We start from the raw sequence: 23227 nt of genomic DNA, 5'->3' as shown, positions 1-23227 counted from the left end.
CCCCTAAAGGTGGGGGGAAGTTATATAGTTATTTCTAGATCTCCTATTCATATAAAAAATAAATTATTTCAAGTGATCACCCATTTCCCCCTTTATTTCACTAAATTGTAAAAACATCCCCCAAATTACAGAACATTACTGAAAAAGGATTCAGAATAAAATGTAAAAGTTATATTTTGATATTATTTCAACAGTGGGTATTTTGTCTTTTCATATGTTTGACATCATTCTGAAATGATAGTATTCTCCCCACCATATCTGACTATGTATCATTTATTTGCATTCTAGAAATCAACTGCTTGAGAATTTTGTTAAACATGTTCCTTCTTCAGGAAAGGGAGGAAGAGTGAGTCATTCAGAATAACCAGAGATTACATTAATTTTATTCCCCACTTTTAATAATTGAGAGAAAATGTTCACTGTCATAAGAATAAAGACAATTGAAATCTTTAATGGGAAATCTGAATTGCTTTTCAGGATAATTATTCTCAGCCAAACCCAAATTCTCTTCATAGCATCTTCTACCATGTAAATCTTCACTTCCCATCCCCATGTGGTTAGAATAAAGTGATTGGGGTGTAATTCTGTGGCACTCGGTGCCACACTCTGACACCTAGACCACACTGCCTTGTACCATAAATTAGCTATGAAATACCCAAGAGTGGAAGAACAGGATAGGATGAGGGCCTAAGGATCCAAAATGCTAAAGTCACTCTGATTTTAGTGGAAATTAATGAGAACATATTCTAGATACAGTTGATAGAGTCCAGATACAGTTGGTAGATTCTAGAAGCAGCAGAACTGAAATTACAGTTTGATTGGATTTGTACTGACTTGATGGATTGGATGTGGGTAGTAGAAGTGAGGGTGGTAATTGGGATTAGGAGGATGGTAAAGATAAGAATTTAAAAAGAGAAATCAAGAATGACTCCCAGGTTACTGGTCTGAGATTGGTCATATTACTAAGTGAAATGAGGAAGGCTGGAGGAGAAACAGATTTGTTGGGCTATCAAATCCAGTGGTAGGCTGAATACTGGCCCCAAAGATATCCATATCATAATCCCCAGAACTTGTGAATATGTTACTTTACCTGGTAAAAGAATCTTTGCACATATGATTAAGTTAGCATCTTGAGATGGGGAGATTATACTGAATAATCTGGATATGTTTCGTATAATTCCAAATATCCTTGTAAGAGGAATAGGAAACTGAGATGCTTATGAGACTATGCAGAAGACATAAGGATGGGAGCAGAAACAAGAGAGGAGGGAAGACACTATGCTGCTGGCTTTGGGGATGAAGAAAGGAGCCCTAAGCCAAGAAGTATAGCTGGAATGCAGCCCTACAAACAACTTGATTTTAGTCCAGTGAAACTGATTTCAGACTTTTGACCTCCAGAACTGTAGAAAAATAAATTCATGTTGTTTAAAGCCATTAGATTTGGAGTAATTTGTTACATCAGCAACAGGAAACGAATACATACATGTTAAATTTGAGATGCCTATTAGATATCCAAGTAGAGATGCTGAGTAGACAGTCTGGAGCTTATCCTATATAATAAAAGCTAATATGCTAAGTGCCCAGTCGTCTGCTCAACCAATCAAAGCGTAATCCTCCTATATAATAAAAGGCTAATATGCAAATTGTCCCCTTGGGAGTTCGACCAGGAGTTGGATCACTCTCTATAATGTGTGCTGACCACCAGGGGGCGGCGCAGAATATGGCGGGCGACCAGCGGCGGGGAACTTGATTGGCCCTCATCGCCAGCCAGGCCTAGAGACCCTACCTGTGTATGAATTTCATGTACAAGGCCTCTAGTATGCTAATGATATGCTAAGGCCACTCAACCGCTCACTATGACATGCACTGACCACCAGGGGGCAGATGCTCTGACTGGTAGGTTAGCTTGCTGCAGGGCTCTGGCAGATCGGGACTGAGCAAGACAGGCTGGACAAGCCCTGGAGCCCTCCTGGGATCCCTCCCCACCTGGCCAACCTCCTGTGTCCTTCCCTGGCCCCAATTGTGCCCCAGTGAGGTCCCTTGGCCTGGCCTGCGCCCTCTCACAATCCGGGCTGAGGGACCCACCCTCTCCAAGTGCATGAATTTCATGCACCAGGCTTCTAGTCTATATATATATATATATAAAACCCTAATATGCAAATTGACTGAATGGCAGAACAACCAGTCACTATGATGTGCACTAACCACCAGGGGCAGACGCTCAACACAGGAGCTGCCCCCAGCCTGCAGGCCTCGAACAGCACCAGCAGCAGGGGGCGGGGCTGGCAAGCGGGCGGCGCCAGGCCAGCCAAGGTGGGTGCGAGCGGGGACTCCCTGATGGCCCCACCAGTCACCCCACAGATGGGCCCTGATTGCCAGCCAGGCCTAGGGACTGTACCCATGCACGAATTTTGTGCACTGGGCCTCCAGTAGAGAAATAAAATCAGAAGAATCTGTTTGAAGTATAGATCCTCATTTTCACAAATCAACATCCAAAAAAAACACTCATGTACACATACATTTGTTATGTAATTTCAAGATGTCCAAGAATCCTATATTCATAGAACCTCCAGAATACTATAAGTAATCACAAAGCAGCCTGTTCTAACCCTGATTAGAAGATTGCTCCCTCCCTAAGGAGGAGGAAACGAAGTAACTTTCCATTTTAAAAAAATCTTTAAATTTTCCCCCAATTCTGCTTATTAAAAAAAATCAAAATGTTACAGAAATATCTAACACAGAAAGTTCAAATGCCCATGTAACTGCTTGTTCATACACCCTCATGCTTAAGAATGTGTCAATATGTCTCTGACTCCTTTTTAAATGTTTATACAGATGTATAATTTTTTTATACTTGCTTTTTTAAATGGAGCTTGCTTTTTAAAATTAGCTTATAATAACAGAAAGCTGTCGTTACAACTGCAAAGCTTCAGAGTTGAAAGACCTTTGATTAATTTTATTAAAAATTCCATGTAATTAGCCTACACACAAAAAAAAGACAGCAGTTGGTTGATCAAAGAAAGTTTGTGTCAATGTATTTTAAATTATGAAAACATTTGGCCTTAAAAATTAAAATTACTAGAGCATTTTCAAAGGGAAGAATTTTGGGTTTTCGAAGAAACCTCCTACCCGCCCCCTCCCCCCCAAGTTCAATGAAGCTATTTTTATTTCTAACACACAGAGCTAACATGAAAGGAGATAGTTTTTTTTTAATGCATTTGTTTCATATTCTTTTTGTCCAGACGCTATTGAGTTGGTATATAATGAAAAATATGTTAGCTCACTTAGAGGCCCAATGAACTAGTTCCAAAATGAGCACAGCCAAACCTTTCTAAGAAGGAACAATCCATTGAACCTCAAGATGGAAGCATCCTATTGTTGGACCATGGTCAACACTGCTCCGTCAGCTGTGCTCAATTTTTTCATCAAGTGTTGGAGTCTCTACAAGTGAAAAACATCTATCAAATACTGTGTGAGTTAAAAAAATATGCTCTAGAAAAAAATCTTTCTAGAAAATGATTATGTTTTTACAACTATAAAAGTAAACTAAGCATAACAGGACAGACTTGGCTATTCCCAGAAGAAAAATAATGAAAAAATGGTGAAAGCCCATGTTGAATTTGAGCTTTAAGGTTTGAATGCAGGGGGATAACACAATCAGTTTGCATTTTAGAAAAATTACTTTGGTGGTTGTGCAGAGAATGAATTACAGAGAAACAATTCAGGAGTTAGAAAGGCTAGTTACAAGGCTGTTGCAAATGGTGATAGACACCCAGATCAGGTAGCAATGAGGATGGAGAGAAGAGATTCAAGAGCCACAAAGGAGACAGATTCAACGAATATGGTAACTGACTAATTACATGTAAGTACTCATGGTGAGGGAGAAAGTTAAGAATTTCACCCAGGTTTCTTGCTTAGGCAACTTAAGGTATGTCATTCAGTGAGATATGAAACCTTGGAGAAGACAGCTTAGGGATAAGAAATGTAAATTAAGACATCAAGAGTCTATGAAAAAGAAATCCAAACAGACACATTTCAATCTTACATTGTACATTTATTAAATAAGAAAGTTGAGAGAATTAGAATATATTCCAAAAGCTTAATGGACCAAATTCTAGTTACTTACTAGTTGCTTAGAGTTTGTGAAAAATAATACATACACATCAGGCCCTGGCCAGGAAGCTCCGTTGGTTAGAGTGTCATCACAATATATCAAGGTTGCAAGCTCGATCCCCATCAGGGTACAATAAAAAACCAACCAATGAATGCATACATAAGTAGAACAGCAAATCAATATTTCCCTCTCTCTAAAATCAATAAATAAATTTAAAACACACACACATTAGTTTCAGTCTGCTCACACTAGTGAACCTTTTAAGGATGTTGTATTAGATGTTGCTGTACCAATGGTTCATTGTCCTCCCGGTGGAAGGACTATCCACCCACTTGAGGTGCCAGGTGAATTGTAGGACGTCCTGCAAAACAGGATTACACTTCCCTGCATCACTAACATAAATCTGACCAAACACATATGAGTAGAAGTTATATACATTAGTCTTAAAAGCTGGCACATGATTTGTTCATTGCTCTTATTCCCAGATAGTGTGAATCCTAAGAAGACACCTAAGAGACTAAGAAGGGCTCCTGGTGGCTAACTTGGCTCAAATTAAACAAAAACCAAAACAGGACCTAGCAGTCATTTCTACACAGGGGTCTTTTACACAAACTGCATTTCCAGGAGAAGCCTGCACTTAACTACCTGCAGACAAGGAACTGCCTGCACCCACTGCTTCTGCCACCTGAGCCAGCTCTTATAAAGAAGTTCTTGGAATCCTATTTCAACCAATAGGACTGAGGCTATCCCCATCTGATCAGAGCTGCACAGCTCTGACCAACCAGGGTGGCTCTATTCTGACCAATCAGGACAGTGCCCTCATTTGCATAAGGACAGACTAATCAGAGACCAGGGCAGGTACTTCTGTTCATATAAGCCAGCTCCCCTCAACTCCTCTCTGGCTCTGATAGTGCACTTTCCCTTTCCACTAAAGGCAGAAGACTGTGATTCCCAGAGCAGAGCAGACCAGTGCTGTGCAAAGCAAACCAGCAAGAAGAGCAAAGCCACCCCATCCAACAGCAGAGCAGAGCTGTCTAGCCAGAGGCAGAGAGGCCGGAACCAGGGTTGTCTCACAGCTGAGCTGTTTCCAGAGCCATGCTATATCATAATTGAACTGTTTTGTACTGAATAAAGTTTCCTTTTCACCAAACCCCAAATTTGGAATTCCTGTTGATGTTGAATTGTGCCAATGATCATCATAGGTTGACAACAGGTATTGCTCCTTCAGCCAGGATCCCAAAATGAAGAAGTGAGGCTGAGCTGTGGGCTCACCAGTTGAGTATAACTGTTATAAGATATTGAGCTCCAGAGGCTGTTTGTTAACACAGCATTAATAACAAAATAGGAGGTATACTGGTGTCTAACAAATAACAATATTTTTTTGTGTTTCTCCTCTTCTAATCAAAATTTCTGGCTATCTGCTAAGAAGCAATCTGATGGAAAAATTAAAAAGTTGGCCCAAGTATACCAAAACTAAAACAAATAATAATGAACCTGAAAGGAAACTTTCTGTAAAGGGCTACATGGTAAATATTTTAGGCTTGCAAGCCACACAGATGTAGCACGAAAGCAGCCATAGAAAACATGTAAATGAATGAGCATGTCTGTGTTCTAATAAAACTTTATTTACAAAAACAGCAGTAAGCCAGATTTGGCACACAGGTCTATAGTTTCTAAACCCTTGGTCTAAATCCTTCATATTGTCATCAAGGATTCCGAGACCCAGAGAGATTTAAATCAAGGTCACACAAATGGCTAGTGGCAGGTTGAGCATTAGAATACAGGTCTCCTGAATGTAGTCCTCTAGAATAGATTCTGTTGGGTCACAAGATAGAGATGAAATATATAAGAAAAAATAAAGAGAATCAGAGAATGGTAAGGTGGTTTTTGATTATATTAAATAGCTTTTCACAGTTTGGTTATAAATGAGGATTTGCTTCTCAAGAGATTATGGCTTTCACAAAAACAAGTGAGTGTCATAAAATCAAACAGGTAAACAAATGATAAATTAGCCAGTATTTGAAAAGTGATCTTCAGAGGAAACTATTCTATACTTCCTTCCTATTGTCATTTCCTTGAACACTTTAGCAATCATTTGTTTTATCAATAGGACAGCATTTACTATGATCACTGCAATAACTTACCTTAAGGCAAAACAGGTTTTTAAAAAACACCATAACATGAGCAACAAATACACTAGGCCAACAGCAGGCAATTGTTTCTCATAGTACTTTAAATTTATTTTTATTTTTTCTAATTTCCAAAGTAATACTCATTTGGAGGAAACTCAAATAATACAGAAGTATATAAAGTGACACATTCCATGCTCTGCTCAATTCCATTGCCCAGAGTGTTAACACATGACTGATTTACATCAGAACAGTTAATAAAACTCCTTTCTCTGAGACACTTTTAACAACAGAGGAAAGAGGAATTCCCCTGGCCAGATATCCCTTTGAAATCATGTTTTTAAAAGCAACAGAGAGGTTAGGGGTTGTCTGTGGCCTGCAAATGAGAAAAGCAAGCTGCCCATGCACTATAACCAGATGAGTGAGGCTCCTGAAATACCTTGATAATACTACTGTAGAATGTACAAACACTTCAAAAATGAATATCCATTTCTTCTCTTCTGGTATTTTACTAGGAAAACTTGGGCCAGTTCTCTCAGTTTTGAGTGATAGTGAAAATAGCAAAGTAAGGAACTCCAAAAGTTTGTCCTCCATAAAAGCAATAAAAATCTGGCAGAATCAACTTTTTTGGAATTCTGGAAACTAACCAAAAGCTTGTAGAAAACTACTTGATGCACTTCATAACAGTGAAACACTTTAAAACTAGCTGGATTTCGGTTAGAGCAGTGAGCTTTGTGGCATTTCCCCATCCTCCAGCTCAGTCTGCCTTTCTGGTACTAGTAACAGTACCAAAGGGCGCAGAAGGACCTCATTCACAAAGAATTGTAATAATTTGTGTTTACCTGTCTGGTGGTGCCTAGAAGACTGGCACAAAAGATAATTTATCGTGCCTCATTCAGAACTCTCCAAGTGCTAAAAAGTGGCTAGCTGGAAGGAATTTGTTGAAAACATTTATAAGCAAAAAATAATTAGTTGGTGCTGCATGAAGACACCAAAGAGGTTGGGAGAAAAGGCTAGAGAATGAGAGGCTTTGGAGAATGAGGACTGTGAAAAGCTCCCACATATTCCTGGGAATCTAAAAGACCATATGCATTCTGAGGATGGGTACATGCTTAGAAAAGATCTGAGAAGGCCCTAAGTTCCCATCTCTGGGTCACCTTTAGGTTCTGCACAAGCAGGAAGTAAAGGCTAAGGGAAATTGTACAGCAATACACAGAGCCCATCTGTAAATACTAAGAGATTTTGTTGTTGTTTTTATTGTTGTTAGGCACTTAAGGAAAACTGTCCAATCCCTAGAAGACCACTAAGCTAATGAAACTAAGACTTCAGTGCTATACATCACAAAGAATACATACTTTACAAAATCAGTTCAGAAGTCACTAAACATACAACAATCATAATAAGCAGCAATAACAAACCTTGGAGAGGAAGATGAATCTGATTTCCAGTGTTGCTATACTATAATATTCAAAATGTCCAATTTTCAACATAAAACTACAAGGCATACAAAAAACAAGAAAGTATGGCCCCACAAAGAAAAAAAAAGTAATACAAAAGGTTCCTGTGGAAGCCCAGACATTGCACTTACTAGACAAAGACTTTATATCAACTATTTAAAATATGTTCAAAGAAACTGTTAATAGAAGTGGGGTGGAGCTGTAGCCCAAAAGAAATATTTTCAAATGTCATATCCAATAAAGAATTTGAATGCAGAATATATAAACAATTCTTAAAATTTGCACAATATGAAACCATGCAAAGATTTGAACATTTTTTTTGCCAAAGATTACCCACATGAAAAGATGCTCCACATCATTATCCGTTAAGGAAATGCACAATGAAAAATCACCACATATTTATCAGAATGGCTAAAACAAAACAAACAAGAAAAAACAAGTGCTGGTAAGGATGTGGATCAACTGGAACTCTCATACATTGCAGGTTTTACATCAAGTTCTGGAAAATGCAAAACTATGAGACAGAGAACAGATTAGTGATTGCCAGCGGTTAAGGGTTTAAGGAAGGTTTAACTACAAGGAAATTTCCTGTTCTTTACCCTGACTATGGTGGAGGTCACATGAATCTAAAAAGGTATTAAAACTCATAGAACTATAGTTAATACTGTATTGCATGTTTGAAAGTTACTAAGAAACTAAATCTTAAAAGTTCTCATCACAAGAAAATATTTTTGTGACTATGTATGGTGACATGTGTTAACTAGATTTATTTTTATGGTGATCATTTCACAATATATAAATATTGAATCATTATGTTTTACACCTGAAACTAATATAATGTTACATTGGCAATTATGCATCATTAAAAAAACCTCACAGAACTATGTACCAAAAGAAGTCAATTTTACTTTATGTAAACTTAAGTATGTAAATTTAAAAATTAAAGGAGAAAAAAGAAATGCAGGAGTCCAAATCCCAGCACTTCTTTGTCCCATTTTCCTCATCTTCACAGAAACTGCCTTTATTTGTTAGAATAATTACTTAAGTTCCTGGCATTTCTTAAGCACTAAATAAGTGGCTAATAAATAGAAGTAGTTGATAAAATAATTTATTTTTTATTTTTTATTTCAGAGGGAGGAAGGGAGAGGGAGCGAGAGAAACATCAATGATGAGAGGGAATCATGGATGGGCTGCCTCCTGCATGCCCCTCACTGAGGATCCAACGGATTTGGACCTCCTGGTTCATAGGTCCAGGCTCAACCACTGAGCCACACCAGTGGAGGGATAAATACAATATTTTTTAGGCATGCTAAAAAGTTGGTACTTTAAAAAAAAACCTACAACAGCAGCTTCTGGCCTGGTGGCTCAATTGGTTGGAGCGTCCTGTACACCAAACAGGGTGTGGGTTGATCCCGGGTCAGGGCACACACCTAGGTTACAGGTTCGCTGGGGGGAGGGGGTGGTGGTGGTGGTGGTGGTGTGGGTGTGTGTGTGTCTAAGAGGCAACCAATAGATGTCTCTCTCTCACATCAATGTTTCTCTCTCTCCCTTCCTCCCTCTAAAAGAAATCAATTTAAAAAAGAGAGAGAAAAGAATCTTGAAATCCAACCCCTAATTCTTCATTATCTTCACTAAACATTCATTGGAAACCTCTGAAATTCTATGTGAGGTGACACTCAGCTTAGGCTCCTATTAAAAAATGTGATGTTAAGTGGTTTGGTGTGATTTCGTGTATTTGGATTGAGTGGTGCTCATTCCAACACTGCGTTGTGCTAGGCCTGCGGAAATCCTTGCACTCAGCGGGGTGGGGTGGGGTGGGGTGCTGAGAGGTGTAAGTGCGGCAGACGTGCCTGTCCTTCTACTTAACACTAACCACCAATGTGCTCCAATTAAGGCCTCACACCCCGTGTGGGTGTCATCGCCCCGCTCCCGGAGAGCCTGTCCAGGGACGGCCTTCTCTTCCCGCGGCAGGGAACCTGGGCAGCGCTGGGGCTCATCCCTCGCTTCGCGGCCTACATCCCGTTCCTGGGCGGGCAATCCTCCCTCAGAGATATCTTTTAACGCCCATCCCCCACACAGGTGGGGGCAACTGAATGGCGACGCCTCTCTTCCCAGTGTCCCTCTCCTCACCTGAGCATCAGCCTCCCTTTCTGGGCCCAATCGCCCAGGCGGCGTCTGAACTGGTTAATCAGAGTCAATGGGGACCCAAGATGGCGGCGCCCGGGGCCTGAGGAGCCGCTCGCTCACGCGGAGAACAACGGACACGGCTGTGGGACGCCTGTGCGCAGGCGCGGTGCGGGCTGCGGGGGCCACCAGGGCGAGGGCCTAGGGGCGCTCCGGGGTGCGAGGCCCTGCGGCGCTGCTTCACCTGGGCGGCCAAGCAGACCCTGAAGGGAGGCGTCAGGAAGGGCTGCCAGCACTGGACCTGACATCCACTTGCTGCCCCTCGGCCCAAAGCCTGGCGCCAGCTGTACTGATGGCGCCAAGTGGCAAACGAATACAGCTCTTACAACTACAAAGGAAACAGGAGTATGTGAAGTTCTTGCACATCAAGGAATATTGTTTCTTCTCAACAGGGTAAGCTATGGGCACAATAGGAACTCGCTCTCCATCATTGTGTACCAAAGGACTTGGGTTAGAATAAAATGTAATAAAACCTAAAAAAAAGTTACAACAAATAGGATTTTTTTAAAAAAAATTCTATTCTATTTGATAAATATATATTGAACATAAGTACCAGACACTGTTCTGAGTCATGGGGCTATAACAAGGATTTTTCAACCAGTGTGCTGAAAGATTTTTTTTAAAACATTCAATACCTGATTATTTGTCAAATAAAAAAATGACAACAGCCAACACAACAATAGCCGCCGCCCAGGGTGAATGAATCAAAATGATACCTTTTTCTTTTGTCAGATCGGCAAAAATTATATTTTTTGGTGTGCTGCATAATTTCAGTAATTAGTTTATGTGTCCCATGAGATGAAAACGTTTAAAAATCGCTGGGCTATAACAATTGAAAAAAAGTAAGTGTCTCCCCTCGCAGAACTCATTACTGAAAGTCACAGTGTTGGGTCATGCATGGAGTCTGCCAATGTTACCCGCTCTCCATTCTAGGAAATCTAGAACAGCCCCCAGGCCCAAGGTCCCTCAGCTGCTGGCGATTCTCAATTCTGGAATGCCGGTGGCCAGGTGGGTACCCTGAAGAAGGAACCAGGTGGGGGTGGGTATGGAAAGGTAACTATGTCTATTTCAGCGGTCGCCAACCTTTCGGACCGCACGGACCACCAGTCTCTATTTTGTCATAGGCCTCCGAGGTAAACTGGCATGAGAACCTTGCCCTTGAGGGCCACTCTGTGCAGGATGGTGGCTGGCCATCCTACTGAAAGCCTCGTTCTTGGGGAGACTCACTGTGAGGAAAACAAGAGAGAGCCAATTACTCAGTAACTTCACAAGCCATGGAGGCAGGCAGAGGCACACCGAGTCACAGGAATGTTCTCTGGAGTAACTATTTGCAGCCACTTTCCTCGGGCTACTCTTATTTCCAGATGTCTTCTGAAGTTACTTGGTGTGTGTTCAAGCTTTCGCATGCATCCTTTCGATAAGCCCGCATCAGCTGAAGTTAGCAAGATAGGCCTCTATGACCACAGACATTGCTTTCCAGTGACTTCAAGGAGAGCGCCTTAAACCATTCTTTACGTGGAGCCTTCTCTTCCACATAAGATAATAGAGGGATTGAATAAAATTCATTGTAAAATGGATGGTGGATTCGTTTATTTATTCTGTTTGACTAAAAATCATCACAGCTTATGATGGAAGAACATAATAGTTTAAATTACAAGAAATCACACCAAAACCACTTAACATCACATTTTTTAATAGGAGCCTAAGCTGAGTGTCACCTCACATAGAACTTCAAAAATCTAGCTCCCAGCAACTATTCCAGAGGTAACTAATTGGGGAATCTGAGGGGAGGGGATGGTCATGAGCAAGTCTTTTTCAAAGCTCCCTAGTTGATTCAGCGCCAAGCCAGCATTCAGAAACCTGACGGTGAAGGTCTTATTACTAAAAGTGTGGTTCAGGAACCAGCAGTAGCAGCATCACCTCCGCTTGTTAGAAATGCAGAATCTCAGGCTGCACTCCAAACCTTCTCAATCGGGACCTGCATTTCTAGGAGCTCCACGTGACGTGTAGGCCTATTACTGTTTAAAAAGTACTGTTTAGAGGTTCCGTTGCTACAGAAACGTGAGCAATTCCAAACCATGTTATAAAGTTGAATACCTCAAGAAATGTTCTATGAAAAAGAAACAAAAATAGAACAGCACAGGAGATCAAATGTTTGTGATATTAGGCATTTCACATATGCATGGAGTCTGCCAATTTTACCCTCATCTAATTAAGAGTAATACTCAAATGCAAGTCCACACAGTTTAAAACTTGCAATACCAATCCTTATTCCAACTGAATTCCACGTATAAACCACACCCTCCGCTGAGTTATACCTGCACTAACACAAATCCACCTTGTAATCTCCAGATAGCTTTAGCAGTATGTACTAGTATGTTGAGGAGTTCTTGTGAGGAAATAAACAAGGGGTGTTGGGATAAGACAAGAAGGGGTCATTTATGTGGGTGGCCTCATGCTTGGGGGGAGGGGTGCTGCCCTTTTTTTTGTGTGTGAACACCTCTGTACTAGTTTCAAAAGACTATTGGAAATGGCGGCATTTATTGCCAGAAAAACTAATTATTGATATGCTATGCCAACATTTTTTTTCTGTGCCCCTTGTTCTTGGCCACCTCTCAGAGGAAAAGCATTTAGCTATCCTCCAGTAAAGCGATTCCTTGATTAATGTATCTTCAGGAAACAATGCTCCGGTACAATGGAGGCAGCCATATTGAAAACAGATGAACTCTGAATCCTAAGCAGCAGCCCTGGCATGCATTATAGGGCTCATCAGCAACTGCAATTGTTAATCTGCTCATATGCATCAGAGCAGGGACAAAATCACCTTCCTTCATAGCTGCTATTTATTCATTCCCTGAGAAGTATCCAAACCCAGCACTACGCAAAATCACAAAAACAGAAACTGTTTTCAGATTCTATAGGGTTGCTTTTCAGTACATCACATATGATAGATACCTTGAAGTTTACAGGCATGTTCCCAATAATGAAGTTGTAGAGTAGAGAATAATTCCTATTCAAAAGATGCAAATAAAGGGAGGGGGCTCTAAGTGATTTGTCCAAGGTCATATTATAATAAAATACAAAATAACAAGAATCTAGGTATCCTAAGGGAACCTCATGTTAACAAAATGAATTATAGCCTTATGGTAAGGAGAGAGAAACAAGAAGATCAAGATGGAAATTGTATCAGTTAAGATAATAATTTTGTCATGTATTCTGGGACTAGTTCTAGAGACCTACGGTAACAGTGGTTTAAACAAGACAAGAGGTTTTTTTGTTTTTCTCAGATAAAGGAGGAGGCGTGAGATCAAAATCTCAGATGATGACTCTATTGTTGGGAACTGAGATTCCATCTACTTTTCTGCTCCATTATTCTCAGTGCATGGATTCCATTCTCAAGATAACCTCGTGGCCCATAATGGCTGCTGTGAGTTACACATCCTTGTCCCTGGTACAAGGGGGGAGGAATATGATAAAGGCAAAAGGATATTCTGTGCAGTTGAGTCCTCTTTAAAGAGCTTTCCTAGAAACCCCACCCAATAAGTTTTACTTGTATCTCCTTAGCAGGCTGGTAGAAGTAGTTTTGTAGGTTGGAAAACTGCTACAGTCAGCAATACAGGGTTCCATGGACTCAGGAAGACGAAGGGAATGAATACTGGGTAGGCAACTAAGAGTCTCTGTCACAGAATCCTATTGTGTCACTTGCTAGCTGTGTGACCCCAAGTAGATTATTTACCCCCTCCAGGTCTGATGTTCCTCATCTGTAAAATGAAGGAAATCATCACATTCAGTATGGAGACTAAATGAGAAAAACACATGTAAAATAATTAGAATACTACCTGGCACCCAGTCCATAATACATATTAACTCATGATTATTTGATTACCCTAGTCTAGTGCTTTTCCAAATTCTTCTATTCTAACTTCCTTTCTAGTTCCAAATTTGGACAATAATTTATATTAGTCCTTTTTGTACCTGTTGAAACTTTAGTGTGAATGAGTTTTAGTCACAGATCACCTCAACTTGATATACATGTGAAAAATGATGTAAACGGAGCCACTTCAAAATGGAGTTGGAGCTGCCTTCCCAGAGGAACTGCCGTGCACGTCTTACTCCTCAAACCTTTGGAATGTTTAATCTGGGCAAAAGAACCTCTAGACGGGGCCAAAGCAATATTGTGTCCCAAAGAAGTGCTTGCAAAGCTAACAGGAAAGCAGACATTCTGACTTCCAAACTAAAAATTAAAGACATTCTTTAGAAATAGCACCATGTATAGCTAAAGAATAACTTCACTTATTTACATCTATAGAAATTCCTTCTTTGACTTAACACCTATAGAAATTCCTTCCTTCTATTCATGTAGTTATCCCCCCTTCCCTTTCTCATAAAATTCCTTGCCTTCACTTCATAATCAAAACACTATTTGGGTTTCTGCCTGAATCAGTACTTCACAAATAGCTATTTTGGGGGGAATCTCAAATAAATACTATTGCCTCTCAACTTTGGCCTTTTATCCTTAGGCTAACAACATAAATCAGTGCTAATCTATAATAATAAAAGTGTTATATGCTAATTAGACTGGACGAAGCCGAGGCTGCAGCCTTGGGATGGAGGCAGCCACCGCGGCTGCGAGGGACAGATCCAGGCAGCCGCCGTGGCTGCGAAGGTCTACTCTTGCACGAATTTCGTGCATCGAGACTCTAGTAACTTTATACGTATTTATTATGTGCCTAATCGTATCCTAAGGGTAATACATATACTAACTCATTTAATCTATTAATGCTTCATAACAGGTTTTATTAATATCATTTTTACAAATAAAGAATGGAAGCAGAGAAGATAGGTAACTTATCCAAGGTCACACAGTTAGTAAGAGGTGATCCAAGAAATGAACCAAGGCAATCTGGTTCTCTTATGCTACACTCCAGTTGATAGTCACCATGGACTACTTTTTATACTTATTTATCTTCTTTAAAGTGTATTATTTATTCTTATCTTTCCTAATTCCTTGTTTTATATATCTCTTTGTATTTCCTGTACTTTCTACACCATTTTGCATATATTATATTGATGGGGATAAAAGAACTCAGTGAGTGCAGGATTTTTAATGTGTAAAACAATGTGTAAATCTATATATATAAAAGCCAAGCAACCAGAACGACCGGAATGATGATCAATTGCTATGACAGCGCACCGCAATGGCCAACTCCTGCGGCCCCTCCCCCTGGCTGGCCCCGCCCCAATCGCCCCCCCACCCTGATTGGGGGCGGGGCCAGCGGCTAACCTCCCATGTCCTGTCCCCCCCACCCCCCACCAGCCTGGCCCCAATCGAACCCCATTGGGGCAGGCAGCTGGACCCCACTGTGCACAAATTCATGCACCAGGCCTCTAGTATATCTATAATTTCTATGGGACTTATATAATAATTTTTTCAAAATCAATGAGACAACTTTAGAATTCTAACAGCAAAAATGGTAAGATGATGACCCAGAAGGATTAATGCAGTTTTCAAAACTAACTTATTAGAGCCACAAATTCTCTGAGCCACATGTTATATAAATCAACTCAAAGAAACTATAGTTTATGACTTGAAACTCACCACAGAGGTAACTTAGGTGCAGTTATACCTAACTGTGATATTTTAGATTAAGTATTCAACATTTCTGAGTCTCAATTTATTCATCTTTAACATGGGAATCAGTAATAAAATGTATCCTCTTTCCTCTCAGTGTCTTTAAGAATCAAGTTAAATGAGGCTATGAAAGCCCTTCCCAAGCAGGAAAAAACACACAAATGCAAAGTACTTCTAAATATAGAACAAGGAACATGCATGTATAAACGTGTGAGGCATTAATATCAATTGACTATTATTAACACCCAGCGGGATAGTTTGGAAAACATGAACTTTTAAGTTGGAAAGACCTGGATTCAAGTTCTCATTCTGCCATTTACTAACTGAGGGACCTTGGTGATGTTGCTTAAACATATTTCTGAGCCTCAGTCTTTTTAATTATAAAATGGAGAAAATAATACCTACCTAAGCAGGGGTATAACATGTAAGAAGCACCTGGTTCATGGTAAACACAACAAATTTTATTCTGTGCCCTTATACTGACAATATTAGTTATTTTACTTAAGACACATCAGAGAAGTTACATCAGTCCTTCCAGAGTTTACCATTAAGACATCAACATATAGAAAGACTACATTTATTTAGTTTTCATTAAACTCTATTAAATGCCTACCACTCTTTCCAGGTGATTAGGAGAGGATCCAGAATTTTATATTCCCTGCCCTGTAGATCAGTCAGAGGTTCTCAGATCCGGTTGACAGTCTGGTGAAAGCTACATCACCTCTCTCCAAAGATAGTTACAAAACTTGTAGGAGACATACAAGAGATATAGGACAGTGGTCGGCAAACTGCGGCTCGCGAGCCACGTGCGGCTCTTTGGCCCCTTGAGTTTTTAGCAAAGGCCAGTTTAGGAGTACCCTAATTAAGTTAATAACAATGTACCTACCTATATAGTTTAAGTTTAAAAAATTTGGCTCTCAAAAGAAATTTCAATCATTGTACTGTTGATATTTGGCTCTGTTGACTAATGAGTTTGCCGATCACTGATATAGGAGAGTATCTTCATGGCCCAGGGGGTAGGGAAAGCATTATAAAGGGAGAGTGAGGAGAGGAGGGACACTCTAAAGAAAAAGATTCATAAATATACCTACATTAAAATTAAGAATTTCTACATCAAAAGAGACCATAAAGAAAATTTCAGGAATAAGCCACAGAGTGGAAGATATTTACTAGTACAATACATGCAATAAATAAAAAAAAAAAAAGGTGAGATTCCTGTGTAAAGAATTTCAACAAATCAATAAAACATGACAGGCCAAAGTGTGATACTGTATTTATACAACGAAAATGAACTACAGCTGCATGTAACAATATGGGTAAATCTTACAAACTTAATATTGAGTGAAAAAAGCATGACACTAAAGAACAGGTACAGGATGATTCCACTCATGAACTTGTAAAATGGATAAAATGAAATAATATTGTATAGGGATGCATATGTTATGCATATGCATACAAGCTAAAACTATACAGAAGGACAAGGGAGTAATTATCACAACAGTCAGAAAAGTGCAGTGACAGGGATCAGAGTCTGCTTCTAGATCACTGGCAATATTCTTTCTTGACTTGAGCACAGGTTACAGGCTTTACAGGCACACTGTTCTACTGAGTTTCATGTACTTGATTGTGCTTCACAGATGTTGCATTGAAGGGAAGGGAAGACCCTCCACCAGCAAAAAGATTCGACTCACTTCCTTGCGGTGGTAGAACCAAACCTGCAATATCTGAGGTACCCCTATCTTTTATAATTTGTAAGTTTTATATGCTATTCTGAATGTACATTGCAAAAATAAACAAATACACTTCCACCACCACACCGAAAGCTAGCAGGGAGAGGAGTTCAGACTCCTTCAAGCCCCTAACCACCAAATTTATGGTGTCAAGCTACATGAGATCAAAGAAAAAATCTTTAGATTGTAAAGTGGTGGGGGAAGAAGGGAGGGGTGAGACTAGGAAAAGTGCAAGCCTCTGGGTCAGTTCTTACCCTCACTTAGAGAACTGGTAGCACAGACATAAGGAACAAATGCCCAAGCTTGGTAAGGAATGCGATGGTGCCTGAAAAACATAGTAACTACTGAGGGGAGGGAGGAGCACAGCCTGTAAAGAAATGTAATCTATTAAATAGCGTATCCCAAAAGAAAGAAGACCAGTAATTGCAAGCTGAACCTTCTCCCCACTCCTTAATCTCGCCTCCCCTCACCCTTTCATGGAGACAGGGCGTGTTAAATGGTGAGAAACTACAAACACCGATTTCTGAGTGAAAAAGTATACCATGTCATGTCTCGGCAAAATGCTATCACAGAACTTAGAAAGGCCTCTGTCAGCCTTGGGAAATGAAGGAACGCGTAAAGACAAGTTACAAAAACGCCACTTCCACTAGCCTTGGAATAAATACACATATTGCAACTGAATGATAAGCCTACACCTGGATCATATCTAGTCTGACCTCCAATATAGACAACTCTTCACAGTTCAGTCCCTCCTTAGAGAGAGTGAAGCTTTTTTCCTCAATAGGACTCCAAGGTAGCCTACACTGTCCAATGGAAGTACACCTTTGTAAATTTTTAAATTGTATTCCTGCAAAAAATATTTACTTATTTTTCCATTATTTCATGAGGTCTGGATTTATACTGAACAAAACTATCATTTTCCAAACGGATGGTGTCTAACAGGTTATTTTGATTTAAAAAAAAAAGTCCTAGTAATGGGCATACGGAATTATTTTTAAATTTCCAAGGGTATGAAGTTGACCATTTCCTCATACTACACTCAAATTCTTTCTTTTCATTCTATTTTCTACCTTCCGTTTGTTCCCCCACAGACCCATAACTTCTCTTAATTTCTCCACGACTTGAGAAAGAGGCTTTCTAAAGAGGCTTTCAGGAGTGTTCTCATCTCCACCTTTCTCGCTTCTTCATCTCCCTTTTGTAGTCAATTCCCCTAGGTTTGTTCTCTCTTTTTAGATAACTGGCTTATCCCGTTGGAACCAAAGGCCAAAGAATTTCCTCTCTATTATGTCTGATTGAAAAGCTGCCGGGGCAGAGAGAAGGGGTGTGGATCTGTACTTAGTCCCTCTTACACTTCTGCGCCAAACTATTGATCCGTGCCGCCTTTGTGCACCCCCCAAAAAAGTAATTTTGGGCCCAGGAATGATTCTCAGTCCAAATGGATCGCCTTTTGGAATGCCACATTCTGCAGCATTCACAAAATAACAACTCTAAAGCAAGCCCTGTAGGAAACTGGCGCGCTCCGAAGGCAGTGGGGGCAGGGAGGAGAGTCCCAGGTCCGAAGTCCGGAGCCACTGAAACCAGACTAGACAACTAGCGCGCGGTTCGACCTGGCGGCGGCGGCGGCGGCCCAGGCAAAACTGTCAGGAGGGGGCGTCCTCCACGGGCCTCTGACTCACCCAGAGATAAGTCATCACCTGGGCCACAAGGTCCAAGGCAGCAGCTCCAGGATTCAGTGTGCGCATGGAAAATTTGTAGTTTGGGCTCCTGGGCCCTCGCAGGTAGGGAGACCTGTGTGGATTTCCTCGGGCTCCGCCCCGAAAGTGAGGATGAGGATGGAAAAGCCCTTCTCCCTCTCTCTCATCTCCAAGAGGTGCGGGTCCCCTCCTGGCGGGTGAGCTGGTGAGGGAGCCGCTGCCTTCTAGGGCAGGACCTGAGCGGCCCCAGGGTGCCCAGCCCTCGGTCCTGCCTGCCCCCCACCCCCCGCTCGTGTCCCTTCCCCACCCCCTCACCCCCCCCCCCCCGCCCCGACCCCTCGTGCTCCTCACGCCTCTCACCTGCAGCCGAGTGGCCCGAGAGCGCCCGGCCCCGGGCGCGGCGCCCCAGCTCTTCCTCCTCGTCCTCCCACCGCCGGCCCTCAGCCATGGGCGAGGCGGGGCGCAAGGCGCAGCTGCGGGACGGTGGACGAGCACCGAGGGCCCCCACGCCAGCTCCCTCGGGGCCTGGAAGAAGGCCCCGGGGAAGAAGTGGCAGCGCCTGGGGCTGCGGGATCGGCTGCCTCTGCGGACTCCACCTGCAGCTGGCGGGGCAGCGGCGGGGCACCCGCGCGATCCCGGCTCCCCGGCTCCCCGCCTCCTTCCAGCAGCGCACCCGGCCTCTTTCTCCCTGCTTTCGCTCTCCCACTCTCTTCCCCCTTCCTCTTCCCCTTCTCCGCCCCTCGGACTTGGAGCCGGGGACCGGGGCGGGTTCGGGCTGGGCCTCGCCTCCTCGGGGAGGGGTTACCCGCCACGGAGGACGCCCCACAGCCACACACGCTGGAACCACCTGCTTGCTGGACCAAAACAAACGCGTGCAGAATCAATAAACAGGGGTGTGGGGGGAGGTGGCCTGGCCTCTTCCTGACCTTTCACAGTATTCCGGTGTCAACAGGAAACCCATTTGCTTGACACTAAAACAAAAGGAGGAGGAGGAACCTGCCCCTAGCGGGACGAGGAGAGATGGGACAGCTGGGAGCAGCTGAACGTGGGAACAAACTTAGCTTGAGAGTTAGGTTGAGACTGCGTAATTTTTTTTTCTTTCCCACGAAAAAATCGAGCCCCGCCAGAGCACAGAGGATTTTTAGGGCAGTGAGTCTACTCTGTATGATAGCATAATGCTGGGTGCATATTATTATACATTTGTCCAAACCCATAGAATGTACAAGGTCAAGAGTAAACCCCAATGTTAACTGAAGACTTTGGGTGTTGATAGAGGTTCCTCAATTGTAGAATGGACCACTGTGTGGGGAATGTGGATAATGGGTGAGACTGTGCATGTGTGGGGCAGGGGTTATATGGGAAATCTCAGTCTTCAGCTCAGTTTTGCTGTGAACCTAAAACTGTTCTAAAGCGTAAATTCTAAATTTCAAATATTCAATTAAAAATGTATTTTTAAAAAATGGTTCCAATCCCTATAAGAAAATGTACTTCAGCCCTAACCGGTTTGGCTCAGTGGATAGAGCGTCGGCCTGCGGTCTGAAGGGTCCCAGGTTCGATTCTGGTCAAGGACCTTTGTTGCGGGCACATCCCCAGTGGGGAGTGTGCAGGAGGCAGCTGATCGATGTTTCTAGCTCCTATCCCTTCCCCTTCCTCTCTGTAAAAACATCAATAAAATATATTTGAAAAGAAAAGAAAATGTGCTTCAGGGCCCTGGACCTGGTTATTTGCAGAGAGGCCATTCGGAGCAGTGGCAGGAGCACTGGCTCTGGAGTCAGAAGCTAGAATTTGAAGCACGCAGCTGTGAGATCTGCCCCTGTGAAAGCTTTCCCATGCTGAAGAACATTGCGAGAAAGCGGCTGTGTACCTATTCTCAATAGCACACATCTCAGGTTCAGCACTTGCACACACACAGAGGCAGATTCTGGAATCTCAGAGAAAGATACCCCAGCAGCAGACAGGAACACGGCCTGGACATGAGCCCGTAGGAACGCCGCCGGGGGCAGAACAGGCCTTTATTTTCAGCCTCTTGCTCTATTTCTGAGAGACTGTGAGAGTTTCCAATGTTCAACATGTAAGAGAGAAAGAGAGAGGGGGAAAAGGGGTCACTGAAAATAGAATTGCCTGCCATACCCGAGTGGGGTTTCTTTGCCTTTGCTATAGGGGTGGTTGCGGCGTGAGAAAAATCTTTCTGCTTTTAGGCAGATAAGAGCCACAATCGATTTTGTGGAATTGAGGTCAAATCCGCAAGTGAAAACTTTATTAACTGATAAGGAGTTAAATGAGTAGACATCTGGAGAACTTGAAATTAAAATAGAAGGGGGAGAAAAAAGGGTTCTAGACCTTTAGGGTTATTTTAAGTGTTTGGGTTCACTATGAAGTGAAAGCACATTTGTTACTTAACCTTCAAGGATAAGGAATCATTTGGAGGCCCCTACAGCAGCAGAGCGTCACAAAGCTGTTGGGGGTCAGTCTCTACTATTTTTCAGATTCGTAGCTTGAAAAGGGTTCAAGTGTTCTGATTCTCTCACACAATCAGAGCTTTAGGGACCCACACCGTTATTTTGGGGTGCATGCTCAAGCCCACTGGACATTCAGCACACATTTATGGTCACCATTGTGTGACAAATACCACACTAAGTGCTGTGTGGGTGCTAGAGGCACCTCTCACCAACACCAGAGAAGTGTCACCATTATCAAACAGTCCCTGAGTCAGTGGGAGAGGGGCTGTTCCCAACCTTAATCCTATTATTCTTATCTAAATGAATTTATAAGAGAGACCTTGACTGTGCTGTGAAAAGCCAATTTATTAAAGCATGCACCTTTATTGAAAAAGCAAAGCAAGCAAACACCTATACGTCTGGCTTATGAAGTGCAGACAGGTTCTCAGCTAATCTGAAGAGCTAGTTGGGTGGGGGGGTCTATAAGTTTCAAAATTCCTTTGCTGAATATTTTGGTACAGATTCATTCTCAAGGTGACCGTTTTTCCTTTGTTGTGGAGTCCCCAGAATTCATGAGAAGCTCCTGGCAACTTTATCTTGCCAAACCTTGAGAATGCTGGCTTCTCTGCTTTAGGGAGAAATCTGCCCTTTCTCCCTCTCCTCTTTCCCTCTCCCTCACTGCATTCTCATTAGGGAGGTTTTTAACCATTTGCTCTTAGGTGTCCTTGGCTGGGGAAGATAATATTAGTTACAAGCTGGCTGTAGATTGCCCTCACTGTTTGGCCTTGTTTTAACTTTCCCTATTCCTGGAATCCTGTAACGGGGCAGGGGCGGGAGAGAGGGCGGGGAGGGGGGTCGGTTTCAAAAGAAGAAACAAAACATTTCCTCTGGGGTCCTATGGTAGGTGCTTTTCACATAGGTTTTTCTCATTTTAAGTGAACAAATATGTATCCAATCCTCCAGTGATGGAGGAAGATCTATCCAGTTTACCACAAAATTTGGTAAATTTTATAATAAATATATAACCTTAGATAAGGGTGCCAAGATGATGCAATGAAGAAGGAACTATCTCTACAAATGGATATTCACAAGCAAAATAATGGATTTGAACCTCTATACCACATCAAAAGAAAAGAAAGGGACACTAAAAAAAAGATCATAGATTTAAATGTAAGGGCTAGAACTATAAAACTCTTCAAAGAAAACATTAAATCTCTGTGACCTTGGGTCAGGCGATGGCTTCCTAGGGTGACACCAAAATGTAAAAGTGACAAAAGAAAAAATAAATTGGAACTCGCCAAAAATTATAAATGTATGCCTCCAAGGACATCATCAAGAATGTAAAAAGACAGCCCTCAGAATATGAAAAAATACTTGAAATCATATCGTTGATAAGGTAGTTGTTTATAGAATATATAAAGAGTTATATGTACAACTAAACAATTTTTTTAATTAGCCCAATTTATTTATTTATTTTTATTGATTTTTTATCGATTTTTTTTTTTTACAGAGAGGAAGTGAGAGGGATAGAGAGCTAGAAACATTGATGAGAGAGAAACATCGATCAGCTGCCTCCTGCACACCCCCTACTGGGGATGTGCCCGCAACCAAGGTACATGCCTTTGACCGGAATCGAACCTGGGACCCTTGAGTCCGCAGGCCGACGCTCTATCCACTGAGCCAAACCAGTCTCAGCAATTACCCCAATTTAAAAATGGAGATTCTCTAAAGAAGATGTACCAAGGCCAGTAAAACATGAAAAGATCCTCAATATCATTAGGGAAATGTAAATCTAAACCTCAGTGAGATACCACTTCACACTAAATAGATGGATAAAATAAAATGGAGA

The 23227-nt window shown here is 41.9% G+C and overlaps 1 protein-coding gene and 1 long non-coding RNA gene across 3 annotated transcripts in view; both read right to left on the bottom strand.

Annotated features, from left to right (window-relative positions):
* Positions 1-19813, bottom strand: part of SH3D19 (SH3 domain containing 19) — a 170792-nt gene extending 150979 nt beyond the window's left edge. For both annotated transcript variants that reach the window (XM_054717691.1, XM_028151642.2), the window contains exon 1: positions 19301-19813. In XM_054717691.1, coding sequence (XP_054573666.1) covers positions 19301-19388 — 88 coding nt within the window. In that variant the 5' untranslated portion in view covers positions 19389-19813. The remainder of the gene's footprint in view (positions 1-19300) is intronic.
* LOC129149459 (uncharacterized) lies at positions 12933-16216 on the bottom strand. Its single transcript, XR_008556357.1, has 2 exons — positions 16130-16216; positions 12933-13683 (listed from the first exon to the last, which is right to left on the bottom strand). It is a non-coding gene; the product is annotated as an uncharacterized LOC129149459 (long non-coding RNA).
* Positions 19814-23227: the final 3414 nt, after the last annotated feature.

This window comes from Eptesicus fuscus, chromosome 6, assembly GCF_027574615.1.
Source record: "Eptesicus fuscus isolate TK198812 chromosome 6, DD_ASM_mEF_20220401, whole genome shotgun sequence".
Taxonomy (NCBI): Eukaryota; Metazoa; Chordata; class Mammalia; order Chiroptera; family Vespertilionidae; genus Eptesicus; species Eptesicus fuscus.
This window is presented reverse-complemented; position numbering and strand designations above follow the sequence as displayed.